The sequence below is a fragment of the Glycine max genome, chromosome 18 (assembly GCF_000004515.6).
Source record: "Glycine max cultivar Williams 82 chromosome 18, Glycine_max_v4.0, whole genome shotgun sequence".
Classification (NCBI taxonomy): domain Eukaryota; kingdom Viridiplantae; phylum Streptophyta; class Magnoliopsida; order Fabales; family Fabaceae; genus Glycine; species Glycine max.
Genome location: NC_038254.2, coordinates 11,876,632 through 11,895,285, shown reverse-complemented (window position 1 = coordinate 11,895,285; position 18,654 = coordinate 11,876,632). Strand labels below are relative to the sequence as shown.

General features: G+C 31.6%; 2 protein-coding genes and 1 pseudogene across 3 annotated transcripts; 2 read left to right on the top strand and 1 right to left on the bottom strand.

Annotated features, from left to right (window-relative positions):
- The first annotated feature begins 249 nt into the window (after positions 1–249).
- On the top strand, positions 250–6,920 carry LOC100811788 (mitogen-activated protein kinase 20). 2 transcript variants are annotated; one of them, XM_003551869.5, is made up of 10 exons: positions 250–863; positions 2,196–2,604; positions 2,961–3,088; positions 3,241–3,300; positions 3,946–4,095; positions 4,199–4,354; positions 4,548–4,759; positions 4,891–4,989; positions 5,609–5,766; positions 6,116–6,920. In XM_003551869.5, the coding sequence occupies exons 1-10, from the start codon at positions 840–842 to the stop codon at positions 6,562–6,564; spliced, it is 1,845 nt and encodes a 614-aa protein (XP_003551917.1). In that variant the 5' UTR covers positions 250–839; the 3' UTR covers positions 6,565–6,920. The 2 variants fall into 2 exon arrangements, with proteins under 2 accessions (XP_003551917.1, XP_014626410.1); XM_014770924.3 differs by lacking the exon at positions 250–863 and adding an exon at positions 885–1,205.
- Positions 6,921–9,992: 3,072 nt separating this feature from the next.
- On the top strand, positions 9,993–10,544 carry LOC102660752 (peroxisomal and mitochondrial division factor 1). The gene has a single exon (XM_006602181.2). It carries the CDS (start codon positions 9,993–9,995, stop codon positions 10,542–10,544), a length of 552 nt encoding a protein of 183 aa, XP_006602244.1.
- Positions 10,545–14,984: 4,440 nt separating this feature from the next.
- Positions 14,985–17,342, bottom strand: LOC113000157 (zinc finger MYM-type protein 1-like; annotated as a pseudogene).
- Positions 17,343–18,654: the final 1,312 nt, after the last annotated feature.

The following is an 18,654-nucleotide window of genomic DNA, read 5'->3' as shown; positions in this document are numbered from 1 at the left end:
ACATACCCGTCCAACATGCCACCTGTAAATCACAGAGGGAACAGGCCAACAATAATTCTACAAAAGCTGAAGAGAATCTCTCCCCGTGCCACACTGAATTTACCAAACTACCCTCCACCCTTTCCCAAATTAACACACACCGCAATTTCGTATATAATATAAAGCAACAATTAACAATACCACGCGAACCGTATCATCACCGTACTGGTATGTGTATGTATTTGGGTACGTATCTCTGAATATACGTTACAGATAAGATATACTAAAGGCACCAACTAGATTTAAGCCTCAAAATTCTAATAAAAATTTCACTTCTCTCTCTCGTTTCTCTCTCTCATTGTCGGTGTACGCAGATCTTGTGCACTCCACGCTCTTGGCACCTGCTTTCTGCTGTTGTTCTTGCGGATTGGCTTTGTGGGGTGTGACAAATTGTGGTTTTTCTGTTGAGAGTAGCTGAAAGGTGGGTTTTTGTGTGGAAATGAGGGCGCTTTTGCTGGTGGGGTGGTGGAGTGTATGATAATAATAAAGGGTGGTGGTTTTTGGTTTTGAAGATTGTGGCTTTGGAAAGGGAAGGAAGGTGCATGTGGGATCCCAATTGGGTTCTATGTTTGGTGAAGAAGGGTTTGGGGGAAGAAGGGAGAATAAGCTGCTGGGATTGTTGTGGGTTTGTGATAATGAGCAGGGGTAGGTGGGGGAAATGTGGGTGAGAGTAAGGGTGTAAAAATATTTGTTTCATTTTATTTTATTGAAGGAGTAGAATTTGGGAACTAGGTTTTGTTAAGTTTGGGCTTGATCACCCCATAGGGAAGTTTTGGAGAATTTGTGGGTGTCAGGGGAAAATGCAGCAAGATCACAGGAAAAAGGTGGAGTTTTTGTATATGTGTTTGTGTTGATTGGCGTTGTAATTGTGTGATTTTGATTGGGAATAATGATTGCTTTTTTGTGTGGTTTTGTTTAATTTGAATGTTGTGTGAGATGGAAAATTTGACAGTATGGTGAGTCCATGGTTGTGTTGGTGAATGAATGGTGGGTGTTGAGAATTTTGCAATGGGGTCATGATGTTGTTAGCAGATGAGACTGTAACGTTTCTCCCGAGTTCATTCTTGATTTCGTTTCTCTCTCTCTCTAGAATTTTTCTGTTACACATGAGGGATAACGGCATGATTGGCACCGCTAGATCTTCTTTTTCAGCATCTTTTTGAAGGGTTGATGAAATTTACATGCTTTTTTTTTTTATAACGGATTAGATTGCTTTTTTGGGGTTGTTCTATTGATCCCATCATTTTGATATTTTTTTTCTTCTCTTTCTACACTTGTTAAGTTGTGCTTTGTGGAATTTGTCTCAATACCTGGCACTCCTGTTCTATATGCTCACAGGTTTTCCCCCCATCGGATCAGATTTTTTCTACTATTTGCTTTTGTTTTGTTATGTTTCTAGTTTTTTCTTTTTCTGTGTGCCTGCATTTCCTGTTACATGTTTTGTGTCAATTTTGACACCTGGATTCAATTCCATCCTTTACAGATTTATGAAATGAGTTTTATTTATTTTTGTATAATTGATTATTTATAATGAATTTTAGATGTCTTTCGAATTTGGATTCGGTGAAAAAAATGTGGATTTTATACATGCGATGCTTGATGTTGAAAAGTTAGTCTGTATATTCCTGTTGAATTGAAAGAGAATAGAAAATCTTAGTTTTGCTTCAATGTGAATTAAACTGAGCTGAACGATAAGTGGTGAATTAAAGCAGAGATATGTATTTGATTTTGGAGTGTCAAATGAATTGTGAGATATTTATATTTATTGTTACTAAATGCTAAAATTTCTCCTTATTTCAATCATATTCTTCTGTGATATGAAGTGAGGTGGTTGCATCGAAGCAATGCCTATTCTTATGTTTAATATGTTAGTTTGCTTGTGTTGTTCCAATTTATGTGGCAATGATATTCCTGTGAATAAAATCTGACTTTGAGTTTATGACTCTTTGATACTTTGGTAATTCCATAATGTGACTTCTCTAAGCAAAAACACAATTTTTTGTGTATATTAATTTCTCTGTAAGAAAAAATGCTTGTTATTTTAATTTCTATCTATATTGAGATTTTTGCTATTACTTTGTTGCTTTGGTTTGACTTACAAATGTTTTCATTCAAATTCTAACTTGCCTGATTTTGCTATGTTGAATATGCTACAGAGTTCAGCTGAGATGGACTTTTTCTCCGAATATGGTGATGCCAACCGGTACAAAATTCAAGAAGTCATTGGGAAGGGAAGTTATGGTGTTGTCTGTTCAGCCATTGACACTCACACAGGTGAAAAAGTGGCAATTAAGAAGATTCATGACATCTTCGAGCATATATCTGATGCTGCTCGTATTCTCCGTGAGATAAAGCTGCTTAGACTTCTACGACATCCTGATATTGTTGAAATAAAACACATTATGCTGCCTCCGTCAAGGAAGGACTTTAAAGATATTTACGTTGTTTTTGAGCTCATGGAGTCTGATCTTCATCAAGTCATTAAAGCCAATGATGACTTGACAAAAGAACACTATCAGTTTTTTCTTTACCAATTACTTCGAGCACTGAAGTACATTCACACGGGTAAACATTACTATGTTATAGTTACTTGTATATATGAATGCACATTGTGTGGCTAATGCCAATAACATGTGCCTTTTACTTTCATGAATCAGATGAGATGAGATACTGAATATTTCTTAGTATTTCTGCCAATGGAGATGTCAGGATTGTGTACAATATCTTCTGTAACTGTTGCTTTTTGTTTCCTTATTTTCGCTTTGCCATTGAATCATCTGAAAAGTGCATACTTTTAGTTTTTGTCAAAATGTGAGAACCTCCCCATGCCCTTTTTGTACTTTTTTCTTGTCTATTTCTTAATGAGTTAGCTGGCATTCACGTCAATATTGCTCATCAAATTCTTAACTTACACAATGCAGCAAATGTCTATCATCGAGATTTGAAGCCAAAGAATATACTTGCTAATGCGAACTGTAAGCTTAAAATATGTGATTTTGGGTTAGCTAGAGTTGCCTTCAGTGACACACCAACAACTATATTTTGGACGGTATTCTTTCTGAACATTTGCATTGCTTTAATTTATTTCAGATTTGCCTGTTTTTGGTTTTGTTTTTATAGTTATTATTTAAAATTTCTCATTAATTTGGAGGGAAGGGAAGGGACTGATGTTTCTTGCTTGTTTAATGCATGTGTTTGTAGGATTATGTTGCTACAAGGTGGTATAGAGCTCCAGAACTATGTGGATCATTTTACTCTAAGGTATGGCTTTTCCAGTTTTCTGTGGACATTGTAAAAGTGAGACAAAATATATGTATAAAGTCTTGACTTACCATACCATAATCAACCATTCAATCTTTTATCTCCTTTCCCATCATCTGTAAAAATGTTATTGATCTATTCAGTATTGATTGCAGTAGCATTATTTTTGTAAAGAAAATTTGTGATATGTTGATACTGTAGTGTTTGATGATAAATTATTAACTCTGAATTTTATTGTGTCTGTCTGTCTCTGTCCTGGTAGTTTTTTTTGCACTATTATTCTTTAATTTTGTCAAGAATCAAGATTATTGATAGTAACAATACAAGGTTTGATACATGCTGTTTATTTTTAGTGGAAGCAAATTACCTGTATCGATAATTATTAGTCTATAGGGTAGTTAAGATTGAATTCACTCATTAAGTGTTGTAAATGTGGGGCTGTATTTCTTGTGGAGCATCAAGGGAAAATGTTGTAGTGTTGTGATAAATGTCGATTCATGCGTGTGTATTGGCTTCTGCTAAAATTAGTTCATAGTTTCATACTGAACTTTTTAATTTTATTTGGTTGTAAAGTGACACTTTAAAATGGTTCCAGTTTTCATATTCACTTTCTGTAGGTCTAACTTTTTTTAAATCTTGATGCAGTATACACCAGCAATTGATATATGGAGTATAGGTTGCATCTTTGCTGAAGTACTAACAGGAAAGCCACTTTTTCCTGGGAAAAATGTAGTTCATCAATTGGATCTGATGACAGATCTGCTTGGAACTCCTTCACTAGATACTATATCTCGGGTAAATTTTTTCAACTGTGGAAGAACCGTTTTTGTTGCATAGCTTAGTTCTGAGCCAAAAGTTACCAATACAAGCTTGTGACTATATTTTGTGTTGGATGCAGGTACGTAATGAGAAGGCAAGGAGATACCTAACTAGCATGAGGAAAAAGCAGCCTGTGCCATTTGCTCAAAAATTTCCCAATGCAGACCCTTTAGCACTAAGGCTACTGGAAAAGTTGTTGGCTTTTGATCCAAAAAACCGACCTACTGCTGAAGAGGTATGCTACATTGTGCTCTATTGCTTATTTATGTGCATTGAAATGTATCGTAGTTGAATCCTTGACTAGTTCTTGAGTTTGTCTTTTCATTTGGACAGTAAAATGTATAAAGAATCATAACATTGAATAGCACTTTATAATATTGGGTCTTGACTTTCATGCTCAAGATTTTTTTAAATGTTTGTGTTGTTAGGCTTTGGCTGATCCTTACTTCAAGGGACTGGCAAAAGTTGAGAGGGAACCATCCTGCCAACCTATCACGAAAATGGAATTTGAATTTGAAAGACGAAGAGTCACAAAGGAAGAAATTCGAGAGCTGATTTTCCGTGAGATTCTAGAGTATCATCCTCAACTATTGAAAGACTACATGAATGGAACAGAGAGAACTAATTTTCTTTATCCAAGGTTCTTATTTTTTTAATTGCTTTACAACTGTTTATGCCATGTTATCTTTTTTGCCCTCTTGATAATATTCAATTTGGACTTTCAACTTTATCTCAGTCTTTTTTGTTTTTATGGGGTGCAACTCTTAACAGTGCTGTTGATCAATTCCGAAAGCAGTTTGCTCATCTTGAGGAAAATGGTAAAAATGGCCCTGTTATGCCACTTGATAGAAAGCATGTTTCTCTTCCAAGGTAATTCTGATGTGCAGTTGCTCATTGGATTTCATTTGGCATTTGTTGCATTGCAATTGTAGCTTTATTGTCCGACAAATGGTTACTTTTTATTCATCATGTTATGTTAAGATAGTAATCACAGGATTGAATGTCCTATAATAAAAATCACTAATTGATTCTGGTCATGATTTATCAAATAGTTATGCAAGTAAATTCTTATTCATTTTATGGGATTTTGTTACAAAACAGAATAATGTTGAAGTAAACCAATGATGTTATTTCACATAGATGTCACTGGGCCTTTCTAAAATGAAATCTTATAAAACTCCAACAACTATGGTTTTTATGAGTAGTATATAATAGGACTTGCAGATCTGTTACTCAGGCCTGCTAACATTAATTGATGAAGTCAGTGTTTATAGTATGTTAACCTGTAACTCCCAACCATACTATTTAGCTGTTCTTTCAATGTTTTGGCATAGTGTGCTGGTAATGACAATTTGGTAGACCAAAATCAACCTCACCAACTTCGTGCTGCATTTATTTGCATGCTATTTATGACTTACATGATTAATGTTTATTCATAAGGAGCATGTTATATTTTTATTATATTCTCATATTTTTGACTTATTGACAGGTCAACAATTGTACATTCAAATACAGTACACCCAAAAGAGCAAACAAATATTGCTTCCAGCAAAAACCGACCAACAGCCGAGGAATATAACAAGCACCCCAGGGATACAGAAATTCCAGTGCCTAGGTCAATGCAGGGACCACAAAGAATTCCACTAGGTATAGGATTGTTATCATTGTAGTCTGATAAGTTTACTTGCATGATCATTGATCAATAATTAAGGGCATGTTTGATTCTTCTCTCTTTTAATTATGTTTTATATTTTTTCAGAAACTATTTTCTAAAACAATTTTACATTACTGAGCAATCAATTTCTTATCCAATTTTTTTTTTTGAAAATTGTTTCCAAAATAAGTGTTTTAAAGTTTTCGCATCCTTTTGTTTTTTTCAAGTGTTCTGTTTTAGTACTCAAGGTATGACTAATCAACAGTGTCATCTTCTAGGAGACAAAACTGTGTTTCGAAACAGTAAACAAACAAGGCCTAATACCCATTTTTTTCTTTTCAGCAAAACCTGGAAAAGTTGTTGGGCCCGTTGTTCCTTACGAGTACGGTAACATTGTCAAGGATTCATATGATCCTAGGTCATTTATCAGAGGTTCTGTGCTTCCTACACAACCTGTTCCCCCAGCATATTATTATCAAAGATCCAGCACTGGAAACCAAGAAAGGCCATCAACAGAAGCTGACAAGAGTGTGCCTTTGCAGGCAAAACATGCACAACAATGTGGAGTTAATGCCAAGATGGCACCAGATATAGCTATTAATATTGATACAAATCCCTTTTTTATGACCAGGGCAGGAGTTAACAAGTTAGAGCAAGGTGATCAAATAGCCATAGAGACAAACATGCTGCAGCCAAAGGCACATCAATATGGTGGAATCAGTGCTGCAGCTGGGGCCACTGCTCATAGAAAAGTTGGTCCTGTTCAGTATGGTATGACAAGAATGTTTTAGAAGGGTGTTTTTCTTGTGAATATTTTGGCCAGGGGGAGCAATCCTTGTAGAGAAAAAGGAACTTTTTAGGGATGGAGCTGCTGTAGTCTCTGGTGATGGTTTGTATAAAAATGAGAGAGTGAGGGGCTTATTAGAGGCAGTGCTTCCCTAGGAACAGTGCCAGCTTTCTCTGGCCTACAAAGGTATGAACTTTGGTTACAACTATCAAAGAGACTGTTGACAATGAAATTGAGTCCCTATCTTGTAAGTCAATCCATAACCATTTTAGGTGTTTGCAGTGAAGACACAACCTTGAAACAAATGTCTTGGATGTTTGTACTTTTAATTGGATTAATGAAATTTTACAAACAGCATCACATCCTATACCTCAACAAATTTTGGTTTTAATGAGAATCAAAATAAATATGTAAATTATACAATAGAAGATAGAGTTTACTAGGCAAGAGTGAGAGCAAAGTGGTGCAAATCTGGTGACCTTAATGCATATATTTTAGCACTCACAAATGACAATGCATGCAATTGAGATTAATCCAATCTTTAAAATCTCTACGAAACCACCTGTAACTGGGGAGGAAATAAGGAGCTTGATTTTCACTTTGGCACCAATGAAATGAAACCACATAGCCCTTTGTCCTAAAGTCCTAACTAGCGTAGTTTCAAGTTTTCAACTTTTTCTTTAATTAATTGCCATTAATTAGGATTTTAATGATTCTACAAGAGAGCTTAATAGTATAAATTTGAGTTTTCACTCATAAGATGAAAATAATTTTGAATTATTATTTCTTATCAAGTCGGATAATCTCTATTATACCGAATGTGTAAACATATTTATATTTATAATTCTTATTTATTTGATTTTAAATCTTGATATATTATATTAAATTAAGACATCTTTCTTTTTTTGGGTAAATTAGTCCTAATTTGGTGTCTTTAATTCCATTTGAATTCTCACTTGAAGTTGAATTCCATTTTTAAATGTTAAATTATGACACATTATTAAAATTCGGCGGATTAATTTAAATAATTTATTTTGATATATAATTTAAATAGTTCAGCATTTTTAAATTTTAAATTATGACATTATTAAAATTCTGTGGATTAATTTAAATAATTTATTTTGATATATATATATATATATATTAATATAATATTACCAATAAATTTGGAGTGAGATTTTTATATGTATAAATAATTATATTTATTTATTTATTAATTTCTTATATTATGAAAAAAAAATCTAAATTGGTTTAAATGTCTGCAATATAAAATTTATTCATTAATAAAAAATAAAAGAAGATAAATTGAATGTGTTTATTTTTTAATACAACTCATTTTAATATATTAATTCACTCATCCATGCGATAACTGAATCGACATATTGTCAAAATCTAAGGTACTAGGGTGAAATACTATTGTTTTCCATTCTGTAATAGTGTGTTGGGTTAAATTTGGAGTTATATTATCTTATGTTGCCAAAGAATAGTAATAATAATACTCTCCGAAAGAACAAAACAAGAATAATGTCGCTCTCTCTCTCATCTTGTTTCATTCTATTTTGCATTAATTAAATTAAGTTCCATTAAAAAGTGTTCAAATAATTTATGGTGCAGATTTTATTTTAGTTATTTTATATAGGTTTAAATAATCTTTTGGATTTTATAAAATACGGTGTTCTTGCTTTAGTCCTTTAAATTTTTTGTTTTTATTATTTTAGTTTCTTAAAAATTTAAATATGTGGTTTTGGTCTTTGTTGTTAACAATATTAACTTAGGACGTAACAACAACTTTAGCCTAGCAGTTCATTGACTTGCCACAAGTATAATAGGATAGCCACATGCATATATATATATATATATAAACTCCTCTATTTTTAAATTTCTCATCAATTAATCTAATATCATAAACTATAATAAACAAATAAGAATTTGAAAATAATTTAAACAAATGGGTTCAATATTTAGTGTAACTACCTAATATCAAAATCATCAAAGTTTAACATTTAATTAATTATTAAATTTCATAATAAAAACATGTTATTACTTAATATTAAAGTTATTTTTAATTATCGAATTTATATATGAAATAACATTAATGTGAACATAAAAAGAATATTTTATTAGGTAATTTAAATCTTTAATTATTTCATATTAAGAATTATTTTGAATTTAATTACATATTTATAAAATTATTATTGTTCACAAAATATATTTTAAAGTGAATAATTAATATAAAAATTATTAAAATTAACATTTAATTATTAAAACTATATAATAAAAAGCATGTTATTGCTTAAAATAAAAATATCAAAATTAATTTTTAATTATAAAAAATGTATATAAAATAGAATTAATGTGACTAATTTAAATCTTTGTTATGAAAGATTGTTAAAAAAAACTACACATGATTAACAAATATTATAAAGTTAAAATTTCGATCAATGGCCAACATTTATTCATGTTTCTTTTGCTATATATAAATATAAATGAGATGAAAAAAGTGAAAGAAAGTGACAAATGTAATAATAATACATAATAGGCTGAATTTCAATTTTTGTGATTTTGGTCCCATGCTCTTTTTTTCTTCACGATTTTAGTTGTTATATTTTTAAAAATTTACAATTTTAATAAAATATTCAATTTTGTATATATTTGATTTTTTTATTTAGCAAAAAATTTATTATTTAGCATCTATTTTTATATTTATTAATTATTTATAACTTTTCCTTTTACGTTAAATTTTTCACATATAGGTTGCACAATTTAACACAGATAGGTTGCATTTGATGCACATCGTTGGCTAGTTAATATTTTTTTAGTTACTAACGATATAGAAGTAGAGATATAAGTGTGTGTCGGTTTTATACTTTATACATGAGACAAAAAAATCATCTCATGATTTTTTAATTAACAAAATTTAATGATTTTGTTCCCCTAATCTTTTTTAAAATCAAATATTAAACAAAAATATTTATCTTATCCAATACTATAATTCTGACTAATCAAACGGATTCACAAATTTTTATATTAAATTAAATATCTTGGGAGGGGAACATCAATAAAAGTTAACAATAGGATAAATTTACCATATTTTTATACTTTTTTAGAGAACTAAATTTTAAATTTTAATTAAGATAAATTTATCAGCTATTTCCAAGGTTTTATGAGAGCAACTGTCTACAAGAGGAAAAATAAAAAAAAAAAACAAAACGAGACTCGCGCGAAAGTTGCATCCTCCTTCTCTGTTTCCCGGAAAACGCTCCTCCTCGCGACCGCGTCATCGATTCTCTCGGAATCCTTTCCTCTCATCAAAATCCCTCACTCTCCACTGTTCCTCTCACTTCACCGCTCATTTCTCTTTCACGATTCACATTTTCCCCGGCGAGAAAACACGAGCTATCTCGTGTGTCACATCGCGCGTTACGTTTTCTCATGGAGGCGGCGAACGGCGTCGTGTCGAAGAAGATCGAGGCGTTGGAGCGCGAGAACGCGGCCAAGAAGGACGAGATCCGGAGGCTGAAGAAGGAGATCGATTCGCTCCGGCGCGAGGCGGCGGAGCTGCGGGACTCGGAGACGAGCGCGGCGCTGAAGAACCTCCTCGAAGAGAGAGAACGAACGGTGACATTCCTAGAGAGAGAAACAGAATCTCTGAAACAGTTGAAAGCAGAGAGCGAGATGAAGGTTCGCGATCTGGAGCGGAAGCTAAGCGTTGTGGAAGTGAGGGAGAGCGAGGAGCGCAGCAAGAGGGTTAGGGCGGAGGAAGAGACCAAAGAGAAGGTTGGGGAGAAAGAGAGAGAGATTGAAGAGATGAGACAGAGAATTGAAGATTTGGAGAAAGTTAGAGTTGTGGAAATGAGAGAGAAAGGAGAGAGAGTGGATGGCGAATGGACGAAGTGGTTGGGGATTGTGTGGCCGGTGGTGGCGACGGGGAGTGGAGCCGTTGCTGCGGTGTTCTATCTCTGTTTTCGAAAACGCAGTAGGTGACGTTTCAAGGTGATCATGCTCAACTTTATGGAAATAGATGTTTCCACTTCTTTTTTTCTCCATTTCTTTCATTTGTATCAGTTTTTAGATAAAATAAATCAAATCGAGATGATATACATTTTATATGAAGTAGTATTTATTTTCTCAAACGATTAATCATAAAAAAAATGGAGAGAATCTAAAACCCAACTTCATGTCCTTATTTATTTTTGTTGAAAAGTTTACAAGTACATATCAATGATAAGTGATAACATTGGATTATGAGTTTTATTTGAATTAATATAATTACTAAAAAATTTAAATTGCTAAAAGTTGAAGAAGTATATTTGACTAAAACAATATCCAAGATTGGTTAAAACAGGTGATAGCGGATTATGACTATGTTTGTTCAGCTATTTGAACTAATTTTTAATTTTTTTTACTAGTTAAAAAGTTTGTTTAACTTTTTGATAGATAAGTTTTTTGAAACGCTACTTGAATTATGTTCGAAAAAAATTAACTAAAAAGCCAGTTGAAAGTTAGTTAGTAGTTAGGAACCGAGAGATGAAAAATTACCATATTAAATTATAAGTGTTTGATATTGGGTAAAGTAGCTAAAGTGAAGAATGATAGAAAAATAATAAAATCATGATTTATTTTAAAAAAATAATAAGAAAAATGACTTAATATATTGAGGATTAAGATGGAAAAAAATATCACAAGATAAAAGTTAGCGTTTTAAAAAACATTACTTTACAAAACATTTTTAAAAACGCTAGAGGTTATGTTTGGAAAAACTAGCTGAAAAGCTAACTGAAAGTTGGAAAACTAGCGGGTAGTTGAAGGCTAGAAGTTGAGAGCTGAAAAACTATCTTATTAATTAAAATTGTTTAATAAAACTAACTATTAAAGTATCTAAAAAATAGAGACCGATAAAAAAATAATAAAATGGATAAATATGTTGGAGATAAAAAATGAAAGAAAATATAAAAGGTTAGAAGCTAGCTGAAATGTCTTGCCGAATATAATTAGAAGTTATTACAAAAAACTTGTTTACCAAACAATTAGTGTCGACTCAGGGACACACACAAGGTGATCGACAACTCTGGACCCCCATCTTGAGGGGCCCTACAACTTAAAAAATCTGAAAAAAAAATAAATTTATTAACTTCATTTTTAATATATAAGAGTTTTGTGTATTATTTTTTTGATGGTTGAATTTATAAATTCATGAAACTTTTTGTCGATAAATTATTTATGGAATATGTTTCCGTTGTTTAGGGGTCCCTATTTTAGTTTTTGCTCCGGGCCCCAAAAATGTCTGAGACGGCATTGCAAACAATCAAACAAATATTTTAGCTAGTGAAAGAAGTTAGAAGCTAGTTGAAATGTCTTGCAAGATATAGCCTTGAAGTAACATTTTTTAAAATGCTAATTTCTAGTTTTTTATATTTTTTCCCATTTTTTATCCTTAACATATTTATCAAATTTTTTTATTATCCTTTTTAAATAAATCACGATTTTATTATTTTTTTTATCATTTTACTTTTTTAGTTACTTTAACGACTAGTTTTATTGAACACCCCATTTAATAAATTAGTTTTTCAGTTTTTAACTACCCGCTTCCAGCTAGCTTTATAGTAATTTTTCAGTTTTACTGAGCATAGCCTATGTCCGGTTTTGACAAAAATTAAGCTTGTTTGGTACACAAGCTTATTTTTTGTATGCTACTTCAAACTTGAAGTAGCTTATGGAAAATATGCTAGCTTATAAGTTGCTAGCTTTTTCTTTTTCTCAATTTTATCCTTAATATTTTATTTAAAATTTTATTTTACACTTTTATTCAATTTAAAAATCCTCTTATGGAAACTAGACACTAGATGTCATATTTATTTTCTTTGTTATTATGCAATTATAATTCTACTTTTTTTTATTAGTTTGTTTAATGTCAAACTATTTATTTTAATGAGTTATTGTAATATTTATTTTGATTTATAGTTAAAATATTTGATTACTAAACACAAGTTGATAAAAAGAATAAAAATTATATGTACTCTATGGCATAACAATGAAACTCCAACAAAAAGAGATTAAATTTTACTAATCAATCATAGTTAGAAAATATGAGTTGTATCATATTTCGTAGTTATGAAAGTGATATAAGTATACATTCAAGTTCTAATACAAATAAAAAATGAATATTTATGAAAAATTATAAAGAAAAAAAACTTTTTTTATTTTTTGTTATAAAATAATTTATTAATAAAGTAGTTAAATGTTATAAAAATAATTTTAAACAATATAATCCTAATAAATTTTATTTAAATTTATTTAAAATTTCTGGAAAAATAAAATTTTAGTTTTACCACTTTTTTATAATACAAAATTTAAAAAATTATTATTCTACTTTTTTTAGATGATAAATTATTAAAAACATTAAATATGTTAATTTGACATTTATCACTTAACTTATCAATTAGTCTTATCAAATACTTTCAACTTAATTAGTTAGGTTATAAGTTTTTATCAAATACTTTCAACTTAGTTAGTTAGGTTATAAGTTTTTTGCTAGCTTCCACCTTTTCAGCTCCTAGCTTATGACTAGGTTTGACAAAATTAGGTGAATGCTGCAAAAATTAGTTGGTACCTGAAAGCTTTAAAACTAGTTGGTCGAATCATATGTGTTTGATAAATTTTTTTTTTGAAGTAACTGGAAAATATAAATTATGTGAAGGATGAAAATAATAAAATTTTACCTTAAACAAAAAAGATTAAAAAGGAAATCTAATAAATATTCAAGCACAAAAAGAGAATAAATATTAAAAGTTAGAAGCTAGACTTTTAAAATACACTACTTAAAAAAATGTTTTTTCAAGTAGCGTATCAAAAAATGGTAGAAGTTAGGCATGACAACAAGGCGGGGCGGGGGTGGGTTTAGTCTCCCCATCGCCCCCTCCCGATCCTCATCGGGATCCAAAAATTAGACTCATCCCCATCCTCACTTGGGGATTGGGTTTCCCAGCCACCGATTTCATTTTTTTTTCATTCATGGAAAATGGAGAAAACAGGACAATTTTTTTTTTTTTGTAATTGGACTAAATCTATTACAACATGTTAAATCGAAATTTCAAGTGAAAATTGTTTGATCTAATTTATTTTTGGATAGTTTAAAGAAATAGTGATCATATCTTGTTTACTAAGATTGAAATTTCAAGTGCTTAGCAACATATTAAGTAAAAATTGCTTGCTCTCATTTATTTTTTGAGCTCAACATGAAATTAAGTAAAAATTGTACGCAATTATAAGAAAAACAATAATTTCATGCATAAAACAAACATTGATCCATTGAAATTGTAAGATTATAATAGTAATTTAAAATATTTATTATATCAGAATAGCAATGGAGTGGGGGCGGAGACCAACATACTCAATTCCATCCTCGAACTCGACTTTCTCAACCAGGGAAAACCTGAACTCGAACTTGACCTCTGTCAACACGATTTTTCCCCATCAAAGTCAGGGCATGTCAGGATTGGTCCAATGGGGACGGGTACACTTTCCATGCCTAGTAGAAGCTATTAAAAAAAGCTTGATTACCAAACAACCAAACAAGTTTTTCAACTAGTAAAAAAGCTAGAGGCAAACTACAATATTTTGCTAAACACACTATATAGAGTATAAGCTTTTAACTAGCTTATAAGTTAATTTTACCAAACATTGCCTAAACTACTTTCATCTTGTGTGTGCTTTCGGTCTTCGACGATGATTATTTAGTCACTACTTTCAACGAGATTATTTTGAACCAATACCATGACCAACAAAAAAAAGTGAAAAAAAATTGACAAAAAAAAAATTAGATTTTGTATAAAGATAAGTTATCTTTAAATAAAATAAAAGAAATATTTTGTCATGATTTTTTTTTTCTGCACAAAAGATTTTGTGATGATTAAAGTTATAATTAATGGTTAGAAAGTATAGATGAATAAATATAAGGGTTACATATCATATTAAAAAATTGAATAATTATTATAAGAAAAAAATATTGATAATATAAAATTATTTTATATTATCATCAAATAGTAAATTATCATAGCAAGTTTAATGATTTTAGTTAAAAAAAATTGAGAAAGCGTGTACAAGAATGCATATGGTTGTTTAATTACAAGGTTTTGTGAAAGTATTTAAAATTGGGTATAATAATCATTTGTAAATCCTAAAATCTCAACCATCATGTATAACATGAAAATAAAATCATTTAGTATGGGATTTACAAATGATTTAAGTGTAGCGTCTTGTCTTTGTAAAAAAACGTCATATACAAAGTCATATGATTTAGTATGGGATTATGTTTACCGACAGGGGCGGATCCAGACAATAAATATCAATGTGGCTAAAATATAAAAGAAATTATAGACTAAAATATATTGAAAATAAGAAATAATGTTGTTTAATGAAATGTATTTACAATGAAAATCGTCTACTACCCATTTTTTGAAAATGAGCTAAAATAACATCATTGTTGATTGTTCCAAGAACATCTCTTTCTATAAAAGTTACAAGACGATCATTTAACCATTGATCACCCATTTTGTTACATAGCTGACTCTTCACAAACTTCATAGCTGAAAAAACACATTCCACGCTTGTAGTTGCTACCGACAAGACTAAAGTCAACTTCAGAAGCCTATAAACTATATCAAATGTGTTGCACTTTTTTGTTTCCACAAGCTTTGCACAAAGGTCTGAAAGTCCTTTTAACTTTGCAAATTTTGGATCACATCGAACATTTCTAACATGATTCTGAAGTTGATGTCGCACCACCACTTCCGGCACATCTACAAAATCATTTGGATAAAGTTCAACCATCCTCAACAAATTTTTCACATCAAAAGCTTTAAATGATGATGAGGGACTCAAACATGAAACACATTGTAAAAGTTCAGTATTCTCTTCATCAAACCTAGCATTGAGCTCATGCAACTGCAAATCTAAAACACTAAATAAAAAATCATGCTTATAATGATGAAAATTAGAAACACTAGAAGTGGTAGCATGTCATCTAGGTTTCTTCCCTTGCACATACGGTGCATCCAAATCAGGCACATTAATATCATGCTTATTGCAAATTTCCATAACCTTAGATATAAGTTCTTCCCATCCATCATTCCTCATTTCTTGTAATTCTTCTTTGGTGGCTTTGACAAGTGATAAAGCATTCAAAAGATCTTGATCACGCTTTTGTAGCGCTACACTTAAATCATTTGTAAATCCTAAAATCTCAACCATCATGTATAACATGAAAATAAAATCAAAGGACTGAAGCACATCTAGCAAAAGCATAGTTTCACCATATTTTTCAAATGACGTATCTTTCCCGACTTCTTCAAGTACCTCAATAATGGCACCATATATAGTCATTAAACTAGTGAGACTCCTAAAGTGGGAACCCCAACGAGTGTCACCCGCTCTAGCAATAGACGATTCTTGATTTAATCCACTACCAGTCTCTATCTGACCCTCTTCAATCAGTTTAGCAAATTGAGATACTTGTTTGTCCCGAAGCAATTTTTGTCTCTTATTAGAAGACCGTATGAAATTAACAAGCATATTGACCTTACCGAAAAAACCACTAACATCTTTGAGAGTCTTAGCACATGAAACAAGTGCCAATTGAAGTTGATGGGCAAAACAATGCACATAATAAGTGGATGGATTTTCATTTTGAATTAAAGTTCTCAAACCACCAAACTTACCTCACAAATTGCTAGCTCCATCATATCCTTGCCCCCTTATGCTAGATAAACTCAAGCCATTAATAGACAACAACTTCTCAAGTGCCTCCTTAAGTGACTTAGCACTTGTTTCTTTAACACTAACAATCCCAAGAAACCTTTCTTTTACCAAACCTTCACTATTAACATAGAGAATAACAACAACCATTTGTTCTTTACCAACAACATCACCGGATTCTTCAATCAAAACACAAAATACATCATCCGTAATATCACATACAATTTGTTGAGTTATTTCACATGCACAAGCAGCAACAAGATCCTTTTGAATCGTAGGAGCAGTCATAAAGTTATTGTCCGGAGCACAATCTATTACATTAGCTATCTCTGGGTTAATTTCCTTTAAATTGTCCACCAACTCAAGAAATGGCCCCTTAAATAAAGAGTTAAAGGACTCGTCACTCCCTCTAAATGGCATGCCACACCTCAAAAGAAACTTAGTAGCTATAAGAGATGTGTTTATATGAACACGATATTCAGAATTCATTTGTTTAGTTTGATTAACAAATGCAGCCTTAATACTTTGGTTTGGGTTCATGAGAGCATAACTCATATGCACACAATCAACATGACTATTGGAAGAAGTAGCATGATTAGCCAATCTTTGAGAATTCTTTTAATCACTAAACCCCTCGGTCACAAAGTGATCTCCCCTGTATTTAGAGACATTCTTAAACAAAAAACATGGCAAGCAAAATGCTAGGTCCTTAGATTCACTATAATCAATCCAATCATACAAATCAAACCAATTTTTGCCAAATCTACGTCTTTGATTACCTTTAAGAGACCAAGGGTAAACGAAATTATGAGGAGGTTGATGACGACCAATTTTTAAATAAGCTTTCCTTACCTCATTTTGGATGTCAGGATGATAGCTTGAAATTGGAGGCCTAATTCTTGGATCTGTTTCCAACAATTCATAATCAACAACTTTAATACTCTCACTTGGATGTTGAGTTTCTGATGCTTATAGATTTACCGAAGAAGTAGCTTTGTCTGTAGAAAGCACAGGAAAAAATTTCTTCATCCTATAAAGAGACAATAAAAACAATAAAATTAGTTAATTATCTAACTCAAAGCCACTGTTATCTTTAGCTGTGCATTAATAATTCATTGCAAGAAGTTGAATTTTGAGGTTTATCTGGTGATAAAGGAAAAGGACCAAGTCCCTGAAAGAGGAAGGAAAGAGAAACAAAATGGACAGAGCAAAAGAAAACAAGGCCTTTCATGGAAACCTTACCTCAACAAAGTCGTGGAACGGTGGAAGGGAAGAGGTGGAGAGGCCGAGAGGGGCAGCAGCGGCGGCAGCGCACGATGCAATGGAAGAAGAGGCGCAGTTCACCGTTTAGCATTCAGATTTCAGAGGAAGAGGAACTCTAGGTCAGGTGCAGCACAACAACAGTGAACGAGAGAGAGAAGGAAGTTTTATTTAAAAAAACCTACTAATCAAAATGATGTCGTTTTGAAACCAAAAAAAAAAAAAACTCAAAAAATCTCAAAAATTCTGGTGTGGCTATAGCAACACTCTGCCTCAACGTGGGTCCGCCCCTGTTTATTGGTATAATTTTTGCATATAGAAATTTTAATTTTTAGTATATACATAATGAATCTACACTAACATTATGATAACAAATAGCTCAAATAAAAAATAGTTATTGAATATTAATATATCAAATGTTAATATAATACATCATAACATTAATATACAACCATCACTAGTTGCTGTTTTGACACATTAATTATCTGAGTTTCATTATTTTTTTATATCTAGATGAGTTCGTTAGTAATGATGTGTAGGTTCTAGTTAGGTGATGTGGACATCAATTTTTAAGTATTGATTTGAATTGGACTTTGAAGTAAGTTTTCAACTTTTGATGCTTATTGGCCATGCTTTAGTGTTTTGGTCATAATTGGAGTAGATTTCTAATTTTCATATTCTTTATATGCTAGGCACATTGAAAAAAAAGACCTACAAGGTTTATGGAATATCAAATTGTCCAATTCGAACAAATTAGATGTCAAATTTAGCTTTGAAGTTGGGTGATGTGTTACCGGCGCATGTTTAACATACTTTTACTAATTTGGGTATATCCTATTCATTTTAAGTCCAATTAAGACATTAGTACTTATTGGAAAACTTATTTTGTGGATCATCTCTTGAGCTAGGGGTAGACTATGAATTCTAAATAGGTCAATTTAGAGTGCGAATTTGTGTAGTTTTACATTTTTTTGGATTTAAGAAAATTTATTTCCTATTCTCTCTTCTATGTTTTTTGCAACATTATTTTTTCAAGCTTCTCCAATTGTGATGGCTATGGAAGGTTAAAGGCCTTGTCAAT

Excerpts from the sequence above, each read along its gene's own strand:
- LOC100811788 (XM_003551869.5), top strand. The coding sequence starts at position 840 with ATGCAGCAAGATCACAGGAAAAAG. Across the intron at positions 2,605-2,960 it reads ACTGAAGTACATTCACACGG|CAAATGTCTATCATCGAGAT; the intron begins GTAAACATTACT and ends TACACAATGCAG. Across the intron at positions 5,767-6,115 it reads ACCACAAAGAATTCCACTAG|CAAAACCTGGAAAAGTTGTT; the intron begins GTATAGGATTGT and ends TTTTCTTTTCAG.
- LOC102660752 (XM_006602181.2), top strand. The coding sequence starts at position 9,993 with ATGGAGGCGGCGAACGGCGTCGTGTCGAAGAAGATCGAGGCGTTGGAG.